At 53.1% G+C, this 26,346-nt stretch overlaps 1 protein-coding gene across 5 annotated transcripts in view; it reads left to right on the top strand.

Annotated features, from left to right (window-relative positions):
• The window catches only part of FARP2 (FERM, ARH/RhoGEF and pleckstrin domain protein 2), an 82,031-nt gene that overhangs the window by 21,494 nt on the left and 34,191 nt on the right, over nt 1-26,346 (top strand). For all 5 annotated transcript variants that reach the window (XM_031452625.2, XM_064485378.1, XM_064485379.1 and 2 more), the window contains exons 3-8: nt 14,778-14,882; nt 15,735-15,777; nt 16,685-16,763; nt 19,054-19,151; nt 20,706-20,820; nt 25,170-25,317. In XM_031452625.2, the coding sequence (XP_031308485.2) occupies nt 14,778-14,882; nt 15,735-15,777; nt 16,685-16,763; nt 19,054-19,151; nt 20,706-20,820; nt 25,170-25,317 (588 nt within the window). The remainder of the gene's footprint in view (nt 1-14,777; nt 14,883-15,734; nt 15,778-16,684; nt 16,764-19,053; nt 19,152-20,705; nt 20,821-25,169; nt 25,318-26,346) is intronic.

Here is a 26,346-nt window from a genome sequence, read left to right on the forward strand (position 1 = left end):
TTTGCCCATTTTTGAATTGAGTTGTTTGGGTTTTGTTGTTGCTGAGTTTTAAGAGTTCTCTGTATATCCGGAGTCTTAACCCCTTATCAGATACATAATTTACCAATTTTTCCACACCATATTTGAAGTTAAAAAAAAATAGGAAGTTGAGAGTTGGGGAAATAGTAAATATATCACATTTGAATTTTTAACAGTCAGAGAATGCTGGAGGCATCACAGACAGTGGCGGCGTACAGTGAGGAAAAGGACAGAAGTGCAGACGCGCCGGGCCCTGAGGCCTGGACAGGCCTGCTGGCCGAGCCCCTGTCTCGCGGGCCAGCGCTGGTTGGTGGTGTTGACAGGCCTGCGCAGTGCTCAGGCGCCATTGTGGAAGCTGCGGGTACGAGGGGGTGGGGTGGACGGCGAAAGCCGGCACCTTCTTGGTTCTCACCCTGCAGTTGGAGCTTGACAGTCAACAAGAGAAAACGGAGCCCTTCGTGCGCAGGGGCAGGAGTGCAGGGCTTGCTCTTCAGCAGGAAGGCAGGGTGGGGTGCGGGCCCCTCTTCTCAGAAGCAGTGTCCCAGCTGGAAGGAGCAGCACGTGGCAGGGACAGAAGTGCCCCCAGGGCGTGGTGACTGGGTGGAGCCAGGCCAGGGCTACCCCAGCATGTGGTGTGGGCAGGAGGGCCGGGGTGTGGTGAGACCTGGTTTCATCCTGGACGTGTTCAGAAGCTGGGGCAGCAGACGTGGGCTCAGAAATCCAAGAACCAAGGTGATGCCAGATTTGGGGCAGAGACGGCTGGGGCTGCTGCTCTGGAGGGAGGATCGGGGCTGTCCGGGGCCACGTGGTGTGGGAGGCGCTCCTCTCTCCGCACCTGGGTGAGGAGGGGTCCCCGTCGCGTTCTCGGGCGTGGGACCCCCAGAAGGAGCTCAAGTTGCCCGTCTGTGCGCCGTCAGGCTGCTCCATGTTCTTCTGGAAACGCGAGTGTCAGAGACGTTGCTGCTGGCCCAGGCGGCAGCTCTCTAAAACTCTCCTCAGCCCTCGACTCCTGGATTGCAGTAATCATAGGCTTTCGTTTTTAGCGAGATTTTGACTAGTCGTTAAAGAGACGCATGAGAAACATCTGCAGGTGATTCCAGGCTGTGGTTACGGGAATGTTCTCTGCACGTGTGTTTTGCTGCTAGGCGTGTCGTTTGTAGTTTCTGCGACACAGCTGCTTTTTGCCACAGTGGCAGAGGGTCCCTGCCTTCCTTAAGGGCTTTTTCTGATGACAGAGTCAGAATTCCTCCTTGGTCCTCTGCCTTAATCACCCACCTGGAGCTAAGAACCTTCTCAAAAGCTTCAGCCTAGACTTGTGCCTCGGGGTCATTGACGAAATCTAAGTTGTCTTTTAAAATAAATTGAACACTCCTGATTATGAAAAATGCATTCTTAGTGTCCTGCTTTTAGGCATTTATAATGTTTCCTCGTAGTTACATTCTTTGCATTTGTTCGATCCTTACTAATTTGTGGCCACATCCTTTTTTGCATATTTTGATATTGGAAACTGGTAAAGTCAGGTTTTTGTAGCAGAAGAAAAGCCTTTTTTTTTCTTATTAAAGTGATTTTCAGTTAAGACAGCTCAGAATGACTTCAGGGCTGTAGACATGGCTGTCCTGGAAAACATGCGGGAACCTGACCTCTTTTCAATCAGATATGCTAAGCAAGGATAATCAGCTTTATAAGCTATTTGCCTTTGGCTTAAATGTACATCAATCCTGCATCTTTTAAAAGCATAGAAAGTAATACAAACATAGCCTAAATGAAGCTGTAAATATGAGTTGTATTATGAGATGAAATTACAAATTATGCATAAGTACTAACAAAATTGAACGTATTAGCATGTTAACATAAAGAATAAAAACAGACATCTTGAGAGACTCTGATAAACCCTTGCTGAGAACCCTTGCTGAGAACACAGACTCTGATAAACCCTTGCAGAGGGTCTCCAGTTCTTGCTTGGTTGGTGGAATCAGGTTGGAGAGACCCAAGAGCACTACAAGAGGGCAAGCTCCTGTCGGAGAATCGCTGCCACAAAGTTCTGGAAATCCAAGTTTTTATTGTAGATTTCCTGCAGTTTAGAGATTGATGCTGCTATTTCTAATTCTTCAAGGTGACTAATAGGGTTTTGTGTAGGGTTTTTGCCCTTCACACTGTAGAAAGTTTTTTAATGTATTTTTTCAAATTATAAAATTAGTCCATGCTCACAGGAAAAAATTCAGTCAATTCAGTACAGAGGAGAAAAGTTGAGTTTATTATTCTCCACCCGGAAATAACCTCTTTGACCTTTTGGTTGTATCGCCCACGTTAACTCTCGCAGACTGAGTGTGTGTTTGCGTGCGTGTGGGCACACTCACCATCCGCGTCACCTTGTCCATCTGGCCATGTGAGCACTTCCCAGTTTCTCTCTTTACCTCCTGTAGTTTTGTGCTGTGAGTGCTGACACTGAATTGGTACAGAGATGTTCGCAGTTACATGCTGATGGGCACAGCACCGTTTTCCTCTCATAAAATGTGCTTTTTTTTTTTTTTTTTTTTGGTCTCGGCTGCCTTTTTGGCCTCAGTTCAACCATGTATTCTGTAAATTTCCTGTTCCCTTACATTTTTTGGCTGTTGTTTGCCTGATACAACCGTGTCAGCCTTTTATTGTCAGCCTTGCTGTGTCGTTTGCTGTGGACTTGTTTCTTACATGCGCCCAGTGGCCGACCTGGCGTGCTCAGCGCTCTTGGAGAGCGGCCCTGAAGCGCTCTGCGTGTGCCGTGCAGTTCCCTCTTCACCGTTAGCAGCGTTGTGATCAGTTTGGTTTTATACTTGAGAAAACTGAGGTACAGGGAATTTTTAAAACTTAGTACTGGAAGTTCCAGCCAGGACAGTTAGGGGGAAAAAAAGAAATAAAAGGAATCCATATTGGAAAGGAAGAAGTGAAACTGTCTGCATTGTGTTGTCATGTGTTTGGAAACCTTTACTGAGGAATCTACCAAAAAAAAGAAGAAGGAAAGAAAACTGTTAGAACTGCTAAACAGCTCGACAGGGTCGCGGGATACGAGGCCAGCACACGAGGGTCAGTTGCGTTTCGTGCACTCACGGGGAGCAACCCCAAACGAAACTAAGGAAACAGTTCTGTTTACAGTGGCATCAAGAAAAGGATAAAATGCTCGGGAATGTGTTTAACAAGAGAAGCTCAAAACTTACACACTCCCTGGTAGCCAACTACTAATTTTTTGAAGGAGAAATCTGGAGTTTTATCCCATAAAGCAGAGTTTTGAAAAACCAATTAGTCATCTGGGGGGTTTGAATTAGATTTTTTATTTATAGAAAAAAAATTCCAAAGGGACTAACCCACAGAGGCCTTCTCTTTTCCATAATTACAAAAATAATTGCAGATTCGCAAGCATAATAAAATTCTAATTAGATACAATATGCCGATTTTTTCATTTATAGGGTCTAATCCTCCCTTTTGCATTGTCCATTCACTTTCTTATATTTTAACTTAAATCACAGTTGTAGAATATTTATATTGAATCCAGCTACAGAAACATTTTTGACTGTTTTACACATTGCATTTTTTTCTAAAACCTAAAGAACATAATATATGTAAAGTCATAAAAGAATTGAATCTTTGTTCAATTTGCATTTATATTTAATAAAGGGTTAAGGGAAAAGATGTGCTTTAGAGAACAAACATCACTCACCTCCGTTTGGGGCGGTGTTTACTGAAATGTCCTGAGCACGCACTAGCAGCTGTGCCTCGTGCTTCCAGCGGAGGGCCTTGGAGCGAGGCGCAAAGCTCAGCCGTGCAAGCCCGGGAGCTCCTGTTCGCCGTGCCCTGTTCAGGGCAGCCCAGAGCAGACACCTGTTAGGAGCTCCAAGGAAAATGTTGATTTGAAAAAACAAGACAAAACAAAAAGACTTGTGCACTGAAAACTATATTAAAAATGCTGAGAGAAATTAAGGAAGATCTAAATAAATCAGTGGAGAGACCGTCTGCGTGGAGCAGCAGACCTGCTGCTACTAAGGGGGTAACCCTCTCCAGCTGCTGTGCAGGCTTGCGGCGATCCCTGTCAGAATCCCAGCGGACTGTTTCAGGAGTTGACAGGCTGATTTCAAGATTTATATGGAAATGCAAGGGGCCTAGGACAGACAAAAACAATCCTGAGAAGGAAGAAAGTTGAGGACTTACACTCCCCCATTTCAAAAATGACTAAAATGCAACAGTAAGAAGGCAGTGTAGTGTGGTCCCGGCGCGAGGACGGTCGTGCGGTCAGCCCTTGTATCTGGGGCTCCGCCAGTCACAGACCGGGCAGTGTTCTTGATCCCCGGTTGAATCCACAGTTACATAACCTGCAGGCTCAGAAGGCTGAGCCCAGGGGACGTGAGCATCTGTGGATTTTGGTATCCGTGGCAGGACCCTGAGCCCGGTCTGCATGGAGACCATGGACGCTGTACGGATCGGTGGAGTAGACCTGAGCGTCCAGAAATAAGTCCGCACGTGAAGTGGGGCCCCCACCTCACGCCGCCCTCAGGCCCTAACTGAGAGTGGATCGACGGCGTGTTAGAGGTGAAACTGTGACCCTCTTAGGAGAAAACCTGGGAGTGAGTCTTCACGACCTCGGGTTAGACGGTGGTTTCTCAGGCACGACACCAGCATCACAGGGGACAAGGAAAACAGCTGAAATGGGAAAAGCATTTGTGCGACAACACTACTAAGAAGGAGAATGAGAAAAATTTGCAAGTTATATATCTGGTAGGGAATTTGTACACAGAACATGTTCTTAAATGACTCGCACAGCACAATGAAGACACAAGTGAGCCTCGCGTCTGAGGCGCTGCCCGCGGGCACGTGGCCAGGAAGCTGGCCGGCAGGCCTCCCCACCACGTGGTCCTTTCCTCTGGACACCTGCTACCTTTCTTTTTCTGGGGCTCTGACATCTCTGCTTTGTGCCCCTGCATCCCAGGGGCAGTTGCTTTAATAACTATTTTGTAATTTTGTAGTGAAATTCTGGTCTTTTTAAAAATTTTTGTTTATTTTAATTTGGAGGGGGAGGTAATTAGGTTTACTTGTTTATTTATTTATTTTTAGAGGAGGTACTGGGGATTGAACTCAAGACCTCGTGCATGCTAAGCACGTGCTCTGCCACTGAGCCATCCCCTCCACCCAGTTTTGGTCTCAGTTTCATCTGCCAGGAGGGAGCGTTTTTCTCTAAGTGTTCATCTGAGATTGTTTTTTTTCTGTTTTCTTCCTCCTTTTATCTTGAATATCTGAATATTTGCAGCGATGGCTCTGTTTTGATCACCCCTCTTTGAAGCGGGTCAGTTGTTCATGGGTTGGCTGTTTTAAGGAGCCTTGTACGGGCAGCCTTGTTTCTGACCAGCGGCAGGGCGGTGGCCGTGGGTTTGCGGGGTCCTTCGCGGAGCCTTGCTGGGCCCGAGCGTGGCCCCATCTGCTGTGCGGCTCAGGGCCTGACCCGCCCATGCCTGGGCTCGGCCACGAGGCCTCTTCCGCTCACGTCTGCAAACGAGCAACGTGGGTTGCCCACCCCAAAACCATGCGGTGCCCCTTGCTGTAGGCCCAGGGTCCTGGAGGCTTTCCCTACTGACCTCTGACCTCTGTCACCCCTGCCCCCCCCGCTGCTGCTGCTGCTGGCCGCCCCCCACGCCTGGGCTGCCCCTCCGCCCGCCCCCCCCGCTACTGCTGGCCACCCCCCTACACCTGGGCCACACACCCCTGCCCCCCCCCGCTGTTGCTGCTGGCCGGCCCCCCCACGCCTGGGCCCCCTTACCCCACCCCCGCTGCTGCTGCTGGCCGGCCCCCCCACGCCTGGGCCGCCCCCCCCCCCGCTGCTGCTGTCCGCCCCCCTACGCCTGGGCCACCCCCCACCCCACCCCCGCTGCTGCTGCTGGCCGGCCCCCCATGCCTGGGACTCAGGGCTCAGCAGCTTCTGGTTCTGCTGAAATGGAGTTTACATTTTTATTTCTCATTTTCTGATTTTAAATGAGTCCAGCAAGACCCAGAGGAAATAGCAGCCACACTGTGTACTCCTCTGGGCCCCTCGCTGCCCCTCGTCTCCCTGCTGCCTTGCCACCTCCGTGTACTTTCCACACAGCTGACCATTCAGTTCCCCAGGCCTCCTGTCAAGGGTCAGTCTTGAGTTTTCTTTTTATTTCCCCTTTTTATTCTGTAGTTGCTGTCTTCCTTTTTTTTTTCCCAAAATCTCCGCGTTTTATGAATGTATAGACCTGTTCCGCTGACAAGTGGTTTTGGTGTAGGTTCAGGGTTGCCACATCCCTGCCCTCCAGGTCGGTGCCTGTGTTTTGGGAGTTTGGCGCTGAGTGTCTGGCCGTCCCTGGTTGTCCAGGTGTTTTTGCAAACGAGGTTCCGGACTGACCCTGCTGCCCTTTTTAAAGGCCCAGTTTGATTTTGCAGGCAGGCTCCCTTCTGCAGGGCTGGGGGCGGGCAGTTCCCTTGTGGGTGTGAGTCTCATGGGCACACGTCAGGACAGGCAGGCCACCCAGAGCCCCCGCTGACGAGGAAGAGAGGGGTGTCACCTGGAGGCCGCTGCTCTCCTAGGCTCGCCACCGAGCTCACCCCTGTGAGAGGCCGGGGCTGGAAGGAGAGCGGGCTGATGGCTCAGCTCCTAAACTCACCGGAAACGGCAGGTGCTTCTTTGGCTGCTGCGCGGGGACTCACACCACAGGGGGATGGGGCCCCGGGGCCTCGTTCACTCAGTGTCCTCTTCGAGGTGCCCTTGCCTGGTGTGAGGTGACTTGAGGGTCCTTCACCTTAACAGGGGCGCTTCACGTTTAACTCTTGTGTCTCACACCCGAAACCCCTCTCGGCCCCTCTTCCCGTGGGGAAACTCAGCACCGATGCTGCGTTCTTGGGCGGCCGCCCCCTTCCCCAGCTGTGAGAGCTGCTGGGAGGCTGGCTTGCTTTCTTCTCCTGAGGAGCCTGGGGGCTCGAGTGGGGGACTCATTCTTGCTCGTCCACGTCCCAGCCTCACCAGTCGTGCTCAACTCCTGCTGCCGTCGCGGTGCAGACTTGTGCTGACAGTTTGCATTTGGACAGATTGCAGGAGGCTTCCTACCGATTTGCCTCTTTTCTCCCCAGCTTTAGAGCTGTCCCTTCTAGGCAGAAGACGTTAAGGCTGTGCACACCGTGGGGTTTTCCAGGGTCTGCACTGAGTTATTCAGGTCCAGTCAGGAGACAAAATACACCAGTCACTTGAACTGGGAAACGAACAGAGTAACTGTTAACTAGTAACGGGGATCAACCCCAGGGGCGGGGGGGACACTGAAGGAGACGGAACAGGGGTACAGTTGAGCCCCCCCGACACACCTGGAAGAGGCCACCCCCAGCCTGAGGACGTGGACGTGGCCAAGGTGCCGTTGGAGCAGGCGGGCGGGCAGGCAGGCAGGGGCCCAGGCAGAATCGCAGGGTAGCCCTGCCGGCCTCCTGCGTGCTCCTGGCCAGAAGCACACCTGCTGAGGAAAGCCCAAAGCCCAGGGCCGGGGACAGAAGTCCTTTCTTCCCGTGGGATCCCCCAGCTGGGCAGAGAAGTGTCTTCAGGTCCTGCCCCAGGGTCACAAAGTAAGGAGAGGAAGGGTGGGTTTGGGTGGACTGGGGACGGGGAGGCAGTAACTGGTAACCAGCTCCCCCCCTTACTAACAGGCTCACGTTTGGGGAGCTCGGGTTGAGCTGTTTCCTCGAGGAGTTTAAGAGCAGCCCTTGCAGAAGGAGGTGGGGTGCCAGAGCGCCCACTGAGGCCTGAGCTGACCGCATGCCCACGTCCTGAGGCGGAGATGGGCCCTTTCCCAGGAGGACGGAGCGCGGGAGCACAGCTCTCCCTCCAGGGCGCAGAGTCCCTTCCCGGGCAAGCGGGAGGAGCAGCCGCATCTTTATGCTTCAGATTTAACACGGCAGCTGTGGCTGTCGGTGCAGCTGGGAGCAGACCTCTTGACACAGTGCTTAGGAAGACGTGAGAGCCTCCGCCTTGGCCGGGCGCCAGAGCGAGGACGAAGCGCCTGTCAGAAACGTTGATGACCTTTCAGAGAGCTTGGAATGAATGTCCCTGCAGTTTTCCTGCCAGCGCGCAAGACTGTTTCCACACACAGCTCAGAGCTACGGGGGAGCCCGGCAGCAGACAGGAGAGGCCTGAGCGACGCAGCCAGCAGTGGAGGCCGCAGTCCCGTAGCGGGAGTGGGCGTCCAGAGAGATGTAGGAGACGGATGTAATTCGACAGAGGAACTCGTAAAGGGGCACGTGAAACAAACCAGTCGAAGGACCAAATCAGGCTTTTTCAAGGAGAATTTTCCCACACTGCAGAGACGAAGAATAGAGAAGCGCTTTGTCCGCTGTTGCCATCCAGACGAGGTCTGTAATGATACTTCTGTCGATGCGAGTTGTTAACAATATGCTTTATGTCTAAGCTTGGGGGAGTCAACCGCAGCTCCGTGACCGAGTGGAAAAATGGAGACGCTCAACAAGGAGTTTGAGTTTAAACCTACATTGTGATTATTAGCTGTTCCTGGTGCTGCTTCCCCTCCAGCCCAGAGCTGGAAACGTGGTTCCAACTTGGGTTGTGCGGCCGGTTTGCCTCACTGTGTGGCTGACGGCACCAGCAGCGAGGCCCTCGCGGCCCGGGCAGCGTCCCCTCCCGTCTGGCGTCTGCCGCCGTGGGTGCGTACTGCGGGCTCTCCAGTCTGGCTGGCAGGGAATGTCTGCATTTTTAGGAACAGAAGGTAGACTTCAGGTGTAGAAGATGAGAGGTTGGAAGTGGACGTGTGACAGATACAAGGGACAGAGCAGAGCTGGGACCTTCGTGAGCTCCGGTCCTGGTCACCGAGCTCTTGTAAAAAATTAAGAGGAACAAACCTGTGGAAAATTATGTTGCCAAGTGATGTTGGAAAGTACTCTGAACATTCACCATAGGAATGATGGTGAGTTTCCTGTGTTCACGTGCGTGTTCACGGGAGGACGGAGTCCTCGAGCACTGCCGGCCCGTCCGCTTCCTTTCTCCTTCCCGGCCGATGAAACCACCTCCTCTTCCCAGGCACTTCTGGAGAAGAGATTTTGCACCCGTGGTGAGCGCAGAGCCCTCTGGTGTCCGCCCTCTGTGCACGGCCACAAGGTGTTCGTGTGAGGACGACCCTGTCGTGTGTGCAGACGAGGCCTCAGGCCCGTCATGAGCCAGGCGTCCTGCAGGGCAGCTGCCATGCTTTATTTCATCACAGTCCTAGGAATCCCTCTCAGGGTAGGAATGGTATTTATTTTTCAAATGAGGAAAACCCAGGCTCAGCACACCCAGCAGGTGGGAAGCCCAGATCCCAGCTCTGAGTCTGTGCTCTTACGGCCTGTGGCAAAGCTTGCTCCTTGTGATAAAACCAAGGAGCCGGAAGGTTCCTGGAGAAAATGCCCGGCTTCTCCTCCGCTTTGAGCGGAGAGCGACCAGGCGCGGTCAGGTGCCCATCTGTGCTGTTTGGGGTGCTCGGGCTGCACGCCAGAACCGGCTTGCAGTTCGTCCTCTTGACCATCAGTGCTTCCTGGTGTTTGGCTGGAATCCAAGCTGCTGACTGACTGTCTCCTCCAGCTTCGTCTTCTTTAGGTTTGGAAAATAAGCGGTCAGCATCTTCCTAAAGCTCTTTACGTGCTCGAGAGCCATACGTGTCTGTCACTGAGGGCCGGAGGTCCTGAGGGCAGCCGGGAGTGGCCCGGAGCTCCCCCTGGCCGGAGAGCCTTCCCCGCGTGCGGCCTGCGTGGCGGCGGCCCCGCCTCCTGACAGGCTGCGCTGGGCTGGCCTTCAGCACTTCAGTCGTAACGGAAGGCTTCTGCCCAGTTGTTGGGTGGCTCGTTTGTTCTGGGACAGACGTCTGAGTGCCTGTCACGCCAACAACCCTGTGGGCCAGAGAGCCTCTGAAGTTCTTTATAATTTAAGTATCAGGAACCCCTCGTGTTTTGTCCTGGAGGAGAACGCATTCTGATGAAAGTCCCTCCCTGTGTGGTGAGTTGTTAATTATTGAGCAAAATTCAAATATGGTTTCTGCTCTCCCAAAACAGACAATCCAAGAAATCCCCCTTTCTCCTGTGTTGAGCACTTTGGACAGCGATCTGTTTGTAGCCTCTGCTGGGCTGCACACGCTGGGCATCGTGCTCACACGGATCAGCGTCTTGCTCTCCAGGGGTCTGTGTCTGCAGGGGGGGCTGCTTCAGGTGAGTCGAGTCGAGTCTGCCATGGGGCCCAGCTCCGGACTGACCTGCCTGGCTGTGTTCTGTTCTGGTGACTGTTTTAAAAGGGGCCTTGACAAACTGGGTTGTGCCTGGAGGAGACTGACTAAGGCAGGTAGAAGTTGGAAAGACATTTTGGCCAAAGATAGGAATTCTTTTCGGGCAGAATTGTCCAGTGATGGACCCAAGTGCCTCGTGACCCTGGGAGATTCTGCAGAAGGGGCTGGTGTGAAAGGTGGAAGGTTGGCCCCATGAGCTCCCTAGGGCTGTCTCACCTCTTCCTTCCCTGTGACGACTTCCTTCCTGTGGCACAGCTTACACAGCACGGCACGCAGCCCTTGATGTGCAGCGTGGTGAGTTTTACGTATGTGTGCACCATGCCCTCCCGCTCAGGTACCCCCCCCAAGTAGCCATGAGCGGTTTGCCGGGCCCAGACTTCGCTGTGACCGGCCGTATGCGTGCACGCCGGCAGCTGTCAGGGTGGTCGCATGGCGACGGTTTCGTTGTGGGCTGTGTCCTCTCGCACACACAAACCGTGTGTTATTTACCCATCCCGTCTGACACTTCAGCTCTTCTTGTCAGTTTCGCCTACTGTAAATAAGCTGTGCGAACATTCTGGAGCGTGTCTTTCGGTGCACGTGACAGGATTTCTGCTGAGTGGTTACCAGGACTGGACTGGACTGGCTGGGTCACGGGTGCGTGTGCGTGTGGCTGCGGTGGGTGTCGTCAACCCCCCGGGAGACCGGGCAGATTTACTGTCCCACCAGCTACATACAGACCTGCAGTTGCCCCACCTGCTTGCTGACGGTCGGCATCGCCCTTTTGTGCGTGGCCTCCTGGAGGGTCTGGTTTACTGTGTGTTTCCCTGGTGCCGTCCTGCACAGCTTTCCCCGGCTTGCTGGCCGTTTAGTTGTCCTCGTCGGTGAAGGGCCCACACAGGTGCTTCTGCCTGTTTGTCCTTGATTGGATTGTCTGCCTTTCCCGGATGAGCTGTGGATCTCTAAGTGTGTCGGCTTCATGGCCTTCGTTGAACTTTCGTGTTGCAAATACTTTCTAGTCTGTGACTTGCCTTTTCCCGGTCTTAACAGTGTCTTCTGATGGACAGATGTTTGTGATTTTCAGGTAGCGTCACTGTATGCATTGTTCTTTTGTGGTTCGAGCTTTCTGTGTCCTGTTTGAGGCACACTTGCCCACCCCAAGCTCTGTTGGTTTACCTTTCTGTTATTTGTGTTGAATTAATACTTGTGTGTGGTGTGAGGTAGGGGTCAGTGTTTACTTTTTTCATATGGATGTTTACTTCCGTCAGTCCCGTTTGTTGACAAGACCATCCTTCCTGTCCTGAATTACAGTAGAGTCTTTGCTGTAAATCAGATGACTGTGGGGGGGGGGTCTGTTTCCACACTCGCTTGCTTGTGTTCACGGTCTGTTTTTGCACCAATATCATAGTATCTTAGTTAACTATAATTTTGTAAGTCTTGGCACCTGGAAGTGTAAGTCCTCAGCCTTGTCCTTCTTTAATGCTGCTTTGCACTGGAGTCTTTGGGGTTTGTGTCGTATTTGAGTCTGTCAGGTTCCGCAGACACAGCTGCTGGGATTTCAGCCTGCAGCTCACCTGGGAGAACTGACGTCTTACGTGGAGAGCATACCAGGTGCATAGACTGGGAGAAGAACCTCCCTCCCTACATTTAGGTCTTTAGCTTTTCTGGGCAACGTTTTATGGTTTTCAACATAGCAGGCTTACAGATCTTTCCATTTATTCCAGGGTATTTTATTTTCTTTGTTACTGTAAGTGTAATTTTTTTAGATTTCACTTTCTAGTTGTTTCAGTAGTTTATAGAAATGAATTTGCTTTTTGTGTATTGACTTTGGATACTGTGACTTCGCTAAATACGTTTACTGATTCTAACAGTTTATGTTTAGATTCTTTTGTTTTCAGCTGCTAAGATTCTGTATTTTTTAATTTTCTTAACTTTTTATTTTGAAGTAATCTCAAGTTTACAGAAGAGTTGCAAAATAGTGCAAAGAATCTTTTTCCTCAATTATTTGAGAGTGAGTTGCCAACACTGTGCCTCAGCACCCTTCCGCTTCAAGTAGATTTCCCACAAACCCTCCCCCCATCAGGACAGTCCAGGACACTAACACGGACCCTGGTCCCACTGGTGCCCTTTGTGCCAGAGGACTTCGTCAGGTCTTTCCTCTCTGGTCCTCAGTGTGCGACGTATGACCTTGATGCTGCTGAAATCACAGCAGTTACCTTGCATCTGAGCCTCAGGGTGACTTTGTTGTCCTTGTGGCTGGATTCCGGCCGTGCGCTTTTGGCAGGGTGTTACAGACTGAGTGTGTGTCCCCCAAAATTCACACATTGAAACCTAGCCCACTGTGACTCTGTGAAGGGAGGAGCCCTCGGGAACGGGATCAGTGCCCAAGAGACCCCAGGGAACTCCCTTGTCCCGACCTTTCGGGGAAGGGCAGGCGGCTGTGGCCCTCCGTGACCCTCCCCATCGCTGCTCTGGCATCTTCTCTGGGCTGCTGTCTCGGCTGACTTTACCCACTCCGCACCACCCCCCTTCACTAAGGGGGGACCCCTGACCCCACCTGGGTTCTAACATCTGCATCTCGTGTACAGTCCCCTCCCCCACCCATACTCAGCCTTGAGAATTTGTTTTAATTACATAAACTTAGAAAATAGGTTATTACATGTTCATGATACAAATTTCAAAACACGTAAAGGATGTGCGGTCCCGTGGTTCAGTTCTCTGGAACCAGCCAGCAGCCCTTGTTACAGCGGCCCCTCCAGAGCGTGCATTCCCGACGGCGCTCTCCTGCATATTTACACACTTTATTCCCGCACGGAGGCGGCAGGCGCGCGTTTGCGCCCCCAGCTGTTTCCTCTTCACATTCATCCTGGAGCTCTTTCCACTTCAGAGTGTAGAGAGCAGCCCTGGTCTAACTGCTCGAGTGTCCTGCCGCGGGAGGCGCTGCGGTCCACCCCCATCCTGGGCCGTAAATGGCGGGGGTGTTTGATTGTTTGCTGTTGCACACATTATGGTAACGAGTGCTGTTCCATGTGCGTGGTTTTGCATCTGTGACATACTTCTAGAAGTGAAATTTGTCAGAGAATGGTGTGGACGTTTGAATGCCAGTAGGTGGTCCCAACCTGGCCCCCACGGAGACAGTGGGGGTCTGCGCCCCCAGCCCACGCGGGAAGCCCTGTGCCCTGCGCCCCCCACCCTGCGGGCTCGGGGCTCCCTGAGTTCTGTCTGTGCGGGAGACGAAGAGTGGGGCCTCGGTGTGGCTTTGGCTGCGGACCCCTCACCGTGGCGCGGTGAGCTGCTCCTGGGCCTCTGAACGCCCTTTAGGGCTGGCTTCTGTGAGCAGCCTGTTCTTTTCCTGTTCGGGTGCAGTTTGATGTGTTTTAAAGGTATTAGCCCTTTGTGGTGTGAGCTGTAAAATGCTGCCCCCCCCCCCCCGTCTGTCTCTGAAGAAGTCTTTCGACTTCACAGTGTTTCTTTCAGACGTTTTGGGGCCGTTCAGTCTCTGGAGCCTCCCGTGATGGCTTTCAGCTGCCCTAGTGACCTGAGATGGCTTTCTCCCCACCGTGTAAATAACAGGTTTCTCTCACTGCAGTGCATTGATGAGTAGATGCTCTGTGTTCAGATATTTTATTCATCTTGGAGTTACTGTGTGGGGTAAGGGTGCAACCTTACGTTTTCCAGGTGGATACCCAACAATGTTTATTGAGTAATCTGTTTTCCTTCCACAGATTGATTTGAAGTGTCGCTGTTACCCGACACGCCGCTGCTTTATGTATCTGGGTGCATTTCTTCACCTCCTGCTCTGTTCCACTGGTGTGTCTGCAGACACATACGGGCCCAGGTGCACTTCTGATGGCTTTTCAACAGTTTGATTCCAGATTGTAACTTTGTTCAACGTCTTTCTAGTCAGAATTTTTCATTTTTCTTTAACCAAATCTGTCAGTCTTGCCTTTGCACTGTGCTTTAGGAAGACTTCACTTACCCCAGGATTATAGAAACACTCTCCACTGTTTTACTCTGCTCTGTAGTCCACTGGAATTTATTTTTGTGAACAGTGTGAGCCAGGAGAGCTGGCTGCCCCTCACTCGTGCAGTCTGGGCCCTTCTCACGCGTGTGAAAACCACCACGTGCTGAATCACTCCCTGGAATCTTATGCACACGCGGGCTGTGAGACTCGCCTTTTTAGTGAATATCAGGATTGTTGGAAAAAATGTTTACTGAGACCGAAGTTGTTACAAAGAGGTGTGACTAAAGACACACTGAGAGTGTAAAACGGAGGAGCTTCCAGCTTTATTTCAGCATCAGTCTCTGAGCAGGAAGAGCCTCAGTTTCCTTTATTCGCTTTGTGACCACTTGTGAATCTTACTAGCTGGGAAATGGAAGCAAGAAGTTAGATGTAATAAAGTTCACGTGTGGGAAGTGGCTCTGTGCCGCCGTGGCCTAGGCCTTCGCGGTTCAGCGTCATCCCCCCCACCGTGCTTTCTCTCCCCGGTCTCTCCACAGCCCAGGTGCGGCGGGCAGGCGCTGCTGACGCATGTGTGGAGACGCCTGAGCCTGATCGAGTGTGACTACTTCGGGCTGGAGTTTCAGAGCGCGCAGGCCCACTGGGTAGGTGCTGTGGGGTTGTTCCTGGGAGCGGGCGTAGGTTGTAGCGGGTCCCGGCGCTCCCATGGCGCAGAGACCTCCGAGGCCCTGCTGCAGCCGTGCCACAGGTGTCTCATAATCAGAGCCGTGCCACGGAGACGCTTTACGTACACTTGCCTTTTCTCTAAGCCTGAGTTTACATCCTCCCTGGAGGTTTTCAGTCTACCAGCCCACGTGCCAAAGAAGTCCTTTCTTCGTAAGTTATAAAAGCAACCTCTGGTGCACCCTGTGTGATGATCACGTCAGTGGATTTTGAGCAGTTTTACTAAACTGGTTCTGCCTCATTTGACTCAATAGATGAACCTGAAAAGTGGGGAGCCGTGAGGTTTGTGGGTGGAACTGTTTTAAAGAAGCCAGATCAGCTCTTTGGTTCAGAAAGCGTGTCAGCACCACAGAGCTCGGTCCAGCCTCTCCCGCGGGGCCCGCACGTCAGCCTGCTCTGTGTGCAGGCAGCGTGCACCGAGGGTGCCCGATGTTGGCTTGGTCCTAACATACACACACACACACACACACACACACACACACACACACACACACACACACACACACACACACACACACACACAGTCCTCGGTACTGCTGTGCGCATGGCTGGCCCTGCGACACTGCGCGGCAGTTTGCAGCGCGTCCACACCCCCCCACCAAGCACGCATTGCCCTCCCGTGTCTCATCTGGACACGTGTGTGCGCAAGAGTGAAGGCCCAAATGTTCCTGCCCTGAGTCTCTCAATTGTAAATCTTTTTGTGTTGTATATTGTACTTATTAAATAGAGAAATAATTTAATGGGTTTGATATCTTTTCTTAAATCCTCTTTAGATTTGGCTGGAACCCATGAAACCCATCGTTAGGCAAATACGAAGTAAGTCCTTTTTTAACTCTTTGAAGTTCTGTTCAGTTAAGATGCTTTGTTAAGATGGTCGTTGTCACCTCTCTGGGGAGCAGTGAAGTCATCCCCCTGTTCAGGTTAAACTGCGAGAAATGGAGGGGGCGGGGCAGCACCTCAGCTCAGTCCTAGCTTACTCGCCTCTCATTTGGAAATAAGAGGACACACTTGATGTTGCTTCTCACCTTGTTTATGCAAAAGTGAGTGTGCAGGTCCTGAGTTATGGAAGGACACATGGGATGAAGGCTCTAGTTGTCTGACCTCGCCTGTGACTTTGTTAGTATAGCTGAGGAGGGAGGACGTGTGGAAGGAGCTTTTTGCTGATAAGTAACTAAGGCCCGTTTAGCCAAACAGCCCTCTTTTCTTTTGGCGAAGGTGCCTGGCTGTGTCGTTAGAAGACATCAGTAAAGCAGAGTACTCAGAGGAGCTGATGTCTTGTGCTCCCCTTTGCAGGGATCGGGTGGCCCTGGCTCAGCGCGGCGGGTGGCAGCAGCCTCGCCCTCTCAGCGGAGCGCATAAGGGTTCCCAATAGTGGTTTTTAAAATTACTGCTACTTACAGTGCAGACCCCTTAGCTTCTTTAATCCTGAAATACAAGCAGGAATGTATTTTAAGATTTTAATGTGTAGTTTTCTGCTTGTTTTTAGGGTTTCTTTTATCAGCCTCTGCTTAATGCAAAAGTTCTTAAATTTTTGTTTGATGTTTGTGACTAATACTTAAGACTGATAACTTCATGCCTAGGAAATTTCTTAATGTCGTCTTACTTGAGAAGATGTGCTTTGCAATGCCTTTGAGAGCGCTGGCTCAGTTCCACCAGGATATGCAGAAAGACAGCAAATACAGATTTTGACCTTATCTGTGTTGTTTCAATTTTTTTTAAATAGGGCCAAAGAATACAGTGCTTCGCCTGGCAGTGAAATTTTTCCCACCTGATCCGGGTCAGTTGCAAGAAGAATACACACGGTAAGGAGCATCCTGAGCTCACCTGTGTGCCCACAGCACCTGCACTCCAGGTGAGCTCACCTGTGTGCCCGCATTACCTGCACTCCAGGTGAGCTCACCTGTGTGCCCGCATTACCAGCACTCCAGGTGAGCTCACCTGTGTCGCCCACAGCACCTACATTCCAGGTGAGCTCACCTGCGTGCCCGCATTACCAGCACTCCAGGTGAGCTCACCTGTGTGCCCGCATTACCAGCACTCCAGGTGAGCTCACCTGTGTCGCCCACAGCACCTACATTCCAGGTGAGCTCACCTGCGTGCCCGCATTACCTGCACTCCAGGTGCGCTCACCTGTGTCGCCCACAGCACCAGCACTCCAGGTGCTTGGGAGTCACTTACCCAAAGAAGGCGCCTAGTGTCCACGCCAAACTGTAACCACCGGACGTGTCACAGCTAAAGGAAGCATTTTGCCATTAACGCGGACAAACACAAATGCAAACAGGACTTGGAAGGAAGGTTGCGGTGCAAGTTTGAGGATAAACATGGGGCGTTAGGGTAGCACTGAGCTCACACTGCCCAGATGAGTGTGGATTTTGCCTGTGCAGGAGGTTCATAGGAATTTCACCCACACCTTTACTTTCCATCAACAAAGTACACGGAATTGGGAGCAGCGCCAAGTGGGAGCGTCCTGGTGAGCATCTGGGGCGGGAGCGTCGTCGGTGGCCTCTCCCGTGCCGCTATTCTGAACCCACAGGTGGTTCTTTGGGTAAATGATTGGAGGACAGTGTTTGCAGTGGTTTTGCCTGGGCAGTGAGATTATGGAAGTGTTTCTCTTTGTGTTCTACGTATCGATTTTATCATGAAGAATAAAAGCCTAAGATGAACTCGAGACCCAGAGTCAGACGTAAGCTGTCAGAGCCGTGAGGATGCAGTGGGAGCACCAGCTCTTCGGCTTCCTGGCCAAACCCAGCCCACGGCCGAGTCCCACAGGCCTCTCGACTTCTCCCAGAGGGTCTCTGCTCGTCATTTCAACATCACAGAACTGCGGGCTCAGCGGCAGGGGGACGCAGGGCCCGCGCTGCTCCAGCCTCATGTTTGCAGCTGAGACGCTGAACCCCAAGTACTTCAGGGTGTCTTCATGAGTGAGCACAGGACTTACCTCATAGTCCATTAAATACCTGACACTTACCCAGAAGTCCCTCTTAAGGGAACCGCATTTAAATAGATACCCCTAGACGGTGACGAGCAGCATGAGGGCCACCTGATTCAGGGCGCCGGGTCCCAGCTGTGAGTATGCAGAAGGCCTCTTTTTTTTTTAATTAAAAAAAACTACACATTTCTGGTAAAAGAAGAGAAACTTTAAAGCCACGTAGAGAGTCAGCGTCCTCGCCCCTGCCCCCCTGTGAGGTAGCAACGCTTAGGGGGTCTTCTAGATGAGTTCTCAGCAACACGCGAGTAGACATCGGGCTTTAAAAAGTTCTTATTTCACAAGCCAGTATCAGACTATACGCGCAGAGCTGCGGGCTGACTGCTTCACCCACACGCCCAGAGCGTTGCCGTGGAGTCTCTCTGTTAGTGTGTGTGGCTGCGACCGGATTGATTTAGCCAGTCTCCTAGTCACGCATATGCAGATTATTTCCCGTCTTTATCTGTTCTAATGCTACAAATACAGATCTGTGTCCACGAGTCTGTATGACTCGAAGTAGTTCTGTAGGGAACGTCCATCAAGTGGGTTTGCCTGGGTCAGAGGATGCGCACATTTCAGCTTTAAGGGCGTGCAGGAGACACTGACAGCTCGCCCGAGAGCGCGAGCCCCACAGGGCAGGGGGACCCCTTCACCGGCGAGTCTCCAGCCCGAGAACAGCACCGAGCATGACGTGTGCTCAGTTAGCGTTTGTTGACGGAATAAATGAACAAGTGAAAGTTTTCAAGGCACCCTGTCTGTCTCACTCCCACGAGGTGCTCTCCCACCAGGAGCGCTGTTTCTTAGCTCCTAGCCAGTTACTACCGCTATTATTATTATTATGCCTTAAAATTCCACAGCCACGTTTTAGGCTGTGTCTCTGCTGCTCCAGACCCAGTCGAAGGGCAGTTGTGTGTGTGTGTGTGACAGAGGCTGCACGAGTTTGTGAGTTTCCCCCGAAGGTGTGTCCGCAGACAGCCTAGTGGGTGGGCTGGCGCACATCCGGCTCTGGGCGCCAGGCTCCTGGCGCTGCCCTTGCTCCCCGTCTGCTCCAGGGCCACCCAGGGCTGCGTGTTGTGTGAAGTGCGTGCAGCCTTCGGAGCTGATCCCTGTTCTGAACTTCCTTTTAGATACTTGTTTGCCCTGCAGCTGAAGAGAGACCTGCTGGAGGAGCGTCTGACCTGCACGGACAGCACGGCTGCCTTGCTCACGTCCCACCTCCTGCAGTGTGAGCGCCTCCCCCGGGGCCGAGGTGGGGGTGGGAGGGTGTCCTGCCCAGTCCATTAACCAGCGCAGAGGACAGGCGGCTGGATGTGCGTGTTTCCCTGACAAGCCAAGGGGCGACTTACCCACCTAGGAAGTGGACACGCTCTGAAGGCTCACTGGTGCCTGCAGACCTCCAGGCTAGGAGCCAGGCTGTCCCACGACTCAGCCCTCCAGGAGCGAGGTGAATGTCCCAGCCCCTCTGTGACGAGTTAGGTATCCGTCCCTGAAGGACAAGGAAAACCCTTGAGTGTGTCACACAGAGAGAGACAGCTCAGAGGTGTGTCAAGAATGACAGTTCTTTCAAACCTTGAGGAGGAGAAACCTTGAGGATGAGGCTGAGAAACAGGCGTGAGCCGGGCCAGGGCTGTCTGGAGCCTTCCCGGCGGGACAGAAGGAAGGAGGTGGCCGCTGCCTCTGGACCCGCCGAGCCGGCTTCCCAGCAGCGAGCTGCTGTTTCTGAAGTTGAACACGGGAAGTGTGTGTAGGGAGTTGGTGGATTTCAGGAACCTGTGAGAATACGGGTTAACTTGCAGCCAGCTTGGTCCTCGCCCTGACACGGCTTCCCCACACGGCGGGCTGTGTCGGAGGCTGGCCGTCCTGCTCTGTGGGGCGGCTCCTCTCAGCGGCATGAAGTGGCTTAGTTACCGTCTGTGTGGCCTGAGGTCTGCGCAGGGAGACAGGTGCCTTTTCAGCGCAAGCCCGTTTGGCAGGGCCACTTGTCGAGGGCTTGTGTGCAGCTTAGTTATGTTACAGTAACTCGTCCCTCCGCAGTTTTCACCTGGGAAGTGTGTGCTTAGATCAAGGGGCATCACGGAGACATGACAGCCAGCACAGGGAGTGGCTCTGATCCGGGGCCGGGCTGTGCGGGTCGCAGCCGGCGGCGGCTGGCGGGCGAGAAGGGGCCTGAGGCTCCGAGCAGCGCAGATGGTGGGGTGGGCCTGTCCTTGTTCGCGCGGTGGCCAGAGGGGGCGGGAGTCCTGTTTTGTGGGAAACACTTGCTAAAGTGTGGCGCCATGCATGCAAGTTCCCTGTGAGTTTGAGGTGGCCACAAAACAGAAGTGTATCGCGTAAGATCACTGGGCTTCAACTACTATTTTTAAAACCTGTAGCCTTGAAGTGCATGAAATCAGAAAGAGACATTGTTCCTCAAGGATTTGAGAGACCCTGAAGGAAAAAACGGTTTAAAATACATTGTCCTGAAACAAAATAAAGGGCATTATCCTGCTCACAAGTGCCTGGAGAGAACTTACAGACCCAATGTGGTTAAAACACAGCCTCAGCGCCCACCTCCCTGGGGTCTCGCCAGCAAGACTCGTGAACAGACCTCTCCGCCTCCCCAGCCCCGCCTTCGAGGCCGTGAAATCTGGGGCAGGTAGAGCCGAGTTGTGTTTGTGTAAGGGATACGTTGTTTTGCTACAGGTTTAGGAGTTTTTCCTACTTTTAATCGATGTGTCTGCACGTACAAGTGCCCGTATCTTTGCTTAAAAGTTAAAACTGCTGTTTCCTCCTGTCTCAGCGGAGATCGGAGACTACGATGAAGAGCTGGACCGGGCACACCTGAGAGCCCACGAGTACCTGCCGGGGCAGGAGCGCGCCCTGGAGAAGATCCTGGCGCTGCACCGCGAGCACGCGTGAGTGGGCTCTGCGTCCTTTGCCACCAGGCTTCTGCGCGACTCCCACTCACTCCCTGGGAGGCGCGGTCTCGGCGGGGCCCGGGGAGTGTGGTGTCCGAGGAGCGTTCCGAGTGTCCCATCTAGACCCCGCTGACCAGCCGAGCGGGGGGCCCCCCCCCCAGGGCAAGCCTGAGCCACCTGCCTGTCCCTGGGGAGACGGTCACCTGGGTGGGATTTGTGCCTGGAGTGGGGATGGGACACATGGAGCTGGGGTACAGCCTGCACTGGGGAGGGTCCCTCCAGGGCAGCAGGTGAGATTACCTGGGGGGGTGGGCAGAGGGCGGAGCCCCACACCCACCCCTTTTGGGCTAACCCTTGGAGGACATGTAGGGGAGGGGCACCCATGGACGCCATGAGCAGTGAGCAGCCAGAGGAGGGAGGAGAGCCGGGGTGGGGGTGCCGCGGACACCAAGGGCGAGTGCTTCAGCCCACAGTTCCCGGGGGGTATGGAAGGAAGCGTGTCTGGGGGCTCCTGAGTGACCATGCAGCTCACTTGCTCAGAAGGTGAGGTCAGGGAAGGGTGACCGGTCTGCACAGTTACACTGAGAGCCTGCCCATGGGGGCAGCAAGGCTCCAGGCCTGCGAGACGGCTCAGCGCCGGAGCGTGCGCCTGGTCGTGTGCACGTGTGTGTGTAGGTGCTGCACGTGTGTGTGTGCGTCTGTCTGTCTGTCTGTCTTAAGGCGGCTGCTCACAAAGCTCTGGCCAGCCTGGAGCTGGCGGAGAAGCCGGGTGACGACGCTGGGAGGCAGAGCCCCGTGGAGGCGCCTGCTCTGGGCTCAGATCCGGCTGCCGGCTCGTCTGCCGCCACCCTCAGAAATCTGCTGCACATTTTTATCTCTTCTAATTACTCTTTGTGTAGCTGGTTAAAGGACAGTGTCGTACCTTCATTCTAATCACGACAGACTTCTTCCATAGTTTATAGTTTTCTTCCCTGACCCGGTGGGAACGCCCTCACAATCACCAAGTGAGACACTATTTTCCTTGACTTTGACCGTATTTCTGTCGGACCTTCGAGGTTGCAGAAGAAGATGTGAAAGCTGGCGTTTTAATTCCTTCAGGATGCTACGACAGAACGCCGTGGGCTGAGTGGCTTCTAAATGACAGAAACTCGTTTCTCACAGTTCTGGAGGCTGGAGCCCAAGGTCAAGGCACCGGCAGGTCTGGGCCTGGTGAGGAGGGCCCGCTTCCTGGTTTGTGGACAGCTGCCTTCCCGCTGCGTCCTCCCCAGGCGGGAGGGGTGAGGGGCACCAGCCCCCTCATGAGGGCACCACCTCCAAGTACCATCACCTTGGGGGGCGAGGCTTCAGCAGCTGAACTTTGGGGAAAAACATTGAGTCCATAACGTTCAGCCCTTGTCCCTCCAAATTTCGTTCCTTCTCACGGACAGAAGGCATTCATTCCACCCCAGCAACCACAGATACAGCCCGTTCCGGCATCAGCTCTGAAGCCTGGACAGCAGACATGTGGAAGGATGTACTGGGCTCCTGGGCTGGGAGAGGCAGTATTGTTAAAAGGAACACACCACCCGAGGAGGTCTGTGTATTCAGTGCAGTCCCTGTCAGAATACAGTGGTGTTTTTCACGGAACTAGAGCACATAATTCTAAAATTTGTGGGGAAACATGGAAGACCCCAAATAGCCAAAACAGTCTTGAGAAAGGACACAGCAGGAGGTGTCACTGTCCCTGATTTGAAACTGAACTACTAGCCCCAGTCATCAGAGCCTGGGACTGGCACAGAAAGGCACACGGGTCAGTGCACCCACACGTGACGTGGTCAGTGAATCCGCGGCAGAGGAGGCAAGATGACACGATGGGGGGAGGGTGTAGTCCTGGGTTCGATCCCCAGAACCTCCTCTAAAAATAAATAAATAAACCAAAGTAACTACCCCCCTCCCCCCAGAAAAAGTAAAAAAAGAAATGCGACGTGGAGAAGACAGCCTCTTTAGTAACTGGCGCCGGGAGACTGGGCAGCTCGGCACAGAAGGGCCAAACCGGACAACTGTCCACACCACCTGCAGAATGAGCTCCAAACAGACGGAAGCCCCGAGGCCGCAAAGCCCCCAGAGGACAGCACAGGGCTCGGCAGCACGGCTGTCCCGGGGCGGCGCGGGCTGGAACTGGGCAAGTCCGCTTACACACGGGCTGTTTCCATAGTAAACAGCACACGCTCCCTGGCCCAAGGGGGGCTGAGCTCTCAGGCGCAGAACCACAGGTGCAGAGGGCCGACTGTGAGTTACGTGCAAGGGGTCAGTGCCCCTGACCCGTGACTTGTTCATGGGTCAGCTGTATTTTGTTAACTCTGTCTCGTCAAGCCAGGGAAGCAAAAGCAAAAATGAATAGGTTTACATCAAATTAGAAAGCTTTTGCTCAGCAAAGGAAGCCACCAACAGAATGAAAAGGCAGCCTGTTGAACGGGCGCCCACGTTCACAAGTGACGCGTCTGATAAGGGTTAGTGTCCAAAATGTGCAAAGAACTCATATGACTCCACATCAAAGAAAGCAACTCGATTGAAAAATGGGCAGAGGCTCTGAATAGACATCTTTCTAAAGAAGATACACAGAAGCCGACAGACACAGGAACAGACAGTCCGCGTCGCTGATGATCAGGAAATGCAGACCAGAACCCTGAGGCATCACCTCACACCTGTCAGAACGGCCCTTCTCAGAAAGACAGCAAGTCACAAGTGCTGGCGAGGACGTGGGGAAGAGGGACCCTTGTGCGCTGCTGGAGGCGGTGTAAACTGGTGCCGCCACTGGAAGACCGCGTGGAGGGCCCTCAGAAAATTGAAGCAGAGCTACCATGTGGTCCCGCAGCTCCGCTCCTGGGTATTAATCTGAAGAAAACAAAACACTGATTTGAAAAGACGCGTGCACCCCAGCGCTCGTAGTAGCGCTGTGTGCAGTCGCGGAGACATGGCAGCGACTGAGCGCCCACCTCAGACGGGTGGGGGAGGTGTGGTGCGCACAGTGCAGCCGTCACCTTGCTGATGACGTACTGGAGTGTGAGGTGATAGGTGTCTGTCAGCCGCAAAGGGTGGACGCTGGGAATGGCCTAACCCCAGCACTCGTGTTACTTCTTACAGATCTCAAAACTCGGGCGTTCAGAGGTAAGGAGAGGGAAGAGCAGTTCATGAAAAACCCCGCAGACGGGGGTCGGGCTGGCCGCGCAGTGCTCACCGCCACGTGTGTAAAGCCAGTTCTGATGGGTTTTTTCATTTTCATAATTTCGTTTTTATAGAAGTATCTTCTAATGGTTGCAGTTGTACATTATGAAAACAGCTTTTCTTTTATGGAGGTGTAGTCGGTTTACAATGCTGTGTCAGTTTCTGGCGTACAGCACAATCTTTCAGTCATACGTGAACGTACATATATTCATTTTCATATTCTTTTTCCCCATGAGCTACTACAACACCTTGTATGTATTTCGTTGTGCTGTACAGTATGAACTTGTTTTTCTATTCTATATATTCCTGTCAGTATCTACAAACCTCAAACTCCCAGTCTATCCCTTCCCACTCCCCTCCCCACCGGCAACCACAAGTCTGTATTCTATGTCTGTGAGTCTGTTTCTGTTTTATATATAAGTTCATTTGTTGTCTTGCTTTTTTTTTTAGATTCCACGTATGAGCGATCTCATATGGTATTTTTCTTTCTCTTTCTGGCTTCCTTCACTTAGAATGACAGTCTCCAGGTCCATCCATGTTGCTGCAAACGGCATTATTTTATTCTTTTTTTACAGCTGAGTAGTATCCCATTATATAAATACACCACAATGGTGTCTTTATCCAGTCATCTGTCGACAGACGTTTAGGTTGTTTCCATGTCTTGGCTGTTGTAAATAGTGCTGCTAGGAACACTGGGGCACAGGTATCTTTCTGAAGTAGATCTTTCCGTCTGGTTATATGCCCAGGAGTGGGGGAAACACCTTTTTAAAGTATTGAAATGGGTTGAGTGAGATACTCGTGTTGTGGACGCTGCTCCCTCTGTGTGCAGTGTTTGCTCGTGACTTTTGTCAGTGCGAGGGCAGGAGCATGAGACTGAGCACCTGAGGCGGCAGAGGAAGCACTCGCCCCACTAGGAGGCGCGCTGCGGGGGGCGGGGGGCGGCCGGCTCTGGCCTGTGTGCGCGGTGTGCCGCCCGGGGCGGGCTGGTGACCACACGGCGAGCGACCCACCGGCTGAGGGCCTGAGCCTCCTTGATCGGTCTGCTCCGCTGCTCTGTCGGGTCACATCCGCTTGCCCCGTGACGGCCTCAGCTTGTTCAGAGGTTGTGTTCAGTGCTGTGACCATGCTGTCCTTTATTACAGGGGCCAGACACCTGCTGAGTCGGATTTCCAGGTGCTTGAAATTGCCCGAAAGTTGGAAATGTACGGCATCAGGTTTCACACGGCCTCTGACCGGGAGGGGGCCCAGATTAAGCTGGCAGTCTCCCACACGGGCGTCCTCGTCTTCCAGGTAGGGGGCCTGGGGGGTGGTTTCCTCACGTTGGGAAGTCTGTTCTGAGGAACAGATCTTGGACGTATCCTCTGATCCGCCCTCTTGCCCAGCAGAGAAGTCATTTTCTCGTCCCGTCCTCACCGTCACATCCGCCGTTCCTCGTAAGCGGGGCTCCGGCTCCTCCGGGGGCAGTGTCCACAGCCGGGTGTGGAGCTGCTGCCCTGAGAGGTCCCACCGCGGCCCAGTCACCATGCACATGCTCAGAGAGGACAGACTGGGAAACGCAGAGGGCGTTGGCGTGTGTGGCGGTCAGGGTGGGCTCCTGTGACGTGTGCGGGTGGTTTTGGGAGGTGAACAGGTACGGAAATGACTGCGGGGCTTTGTCTGCAGGGAGGTGCGTGTGTGCCGGGCTCTCTGGCGTGAGGAGCTGGGAGCCCTCCACCCGGAGGTCCAGGCCCTCCTGGAGCTGCCTGGGCACTGGCCCCTGAGCCCTGCACCCAGCTGAGTGGGGCCGTGGAGACAGTCTGGTCTCAGCGTCCAGGAACCTGCTTCTCAGCCCTTCCCTCTGAGGCCCGCCTTCCCCGCCAGCCCCTGGAACAGCGGGTCTGACGCAGGCCTCCCTGACCAAGGATACTTGATTTCTTTTTCTTTTCCCTTCTTTTTTTTAACCTTCCCATCAAATTTCAATTTCCTATTAGGAAAAAAAATTGATTTTGCATTTAGAATGTTAATTGTGTTTCATCCTAAGTGTGACATACACACGGTAGCCAGGCCGCTTGGTAGTGGCCAGGGCGCCCACGCCTGCTCCCCCGGGGGTAGTTCCTTCACTGCACAGAGGGCAGAATCACACCCCTCGGAGTCCAGAGAAGAACAAGTAACTTGTACCCAGAAGGCACTGTGAAAGCAAGGGATCAGAGACTTGAAATTAAAGATGCAGATTGAATTCGCTTCTGTTCTCTCAAAATTCCCGCCAGAATGACACTGAAGGAGTGTTTTTAAGTCGACGTCAGTGAGAACAAAAGAACGGAAAAGGAACCACAGAGAACC

The sequence above is a fragment of the Camelus dromedarius genome, chromosome 4 (assembly GCF_036321535.1).
Source record: "Camelus dromedarius isolate mCamDro1 chromosome 4, mCamDro1.pat, whole genome shotgun sequence".
In the NCBI taxonomy this organism is placed as follows: domain Eukaryota; kingdom Metazoa; phylum Chordata; class Mammalia; order Artiodactyla; family Camelidae; genus Camelus; species Camelus dromedarius.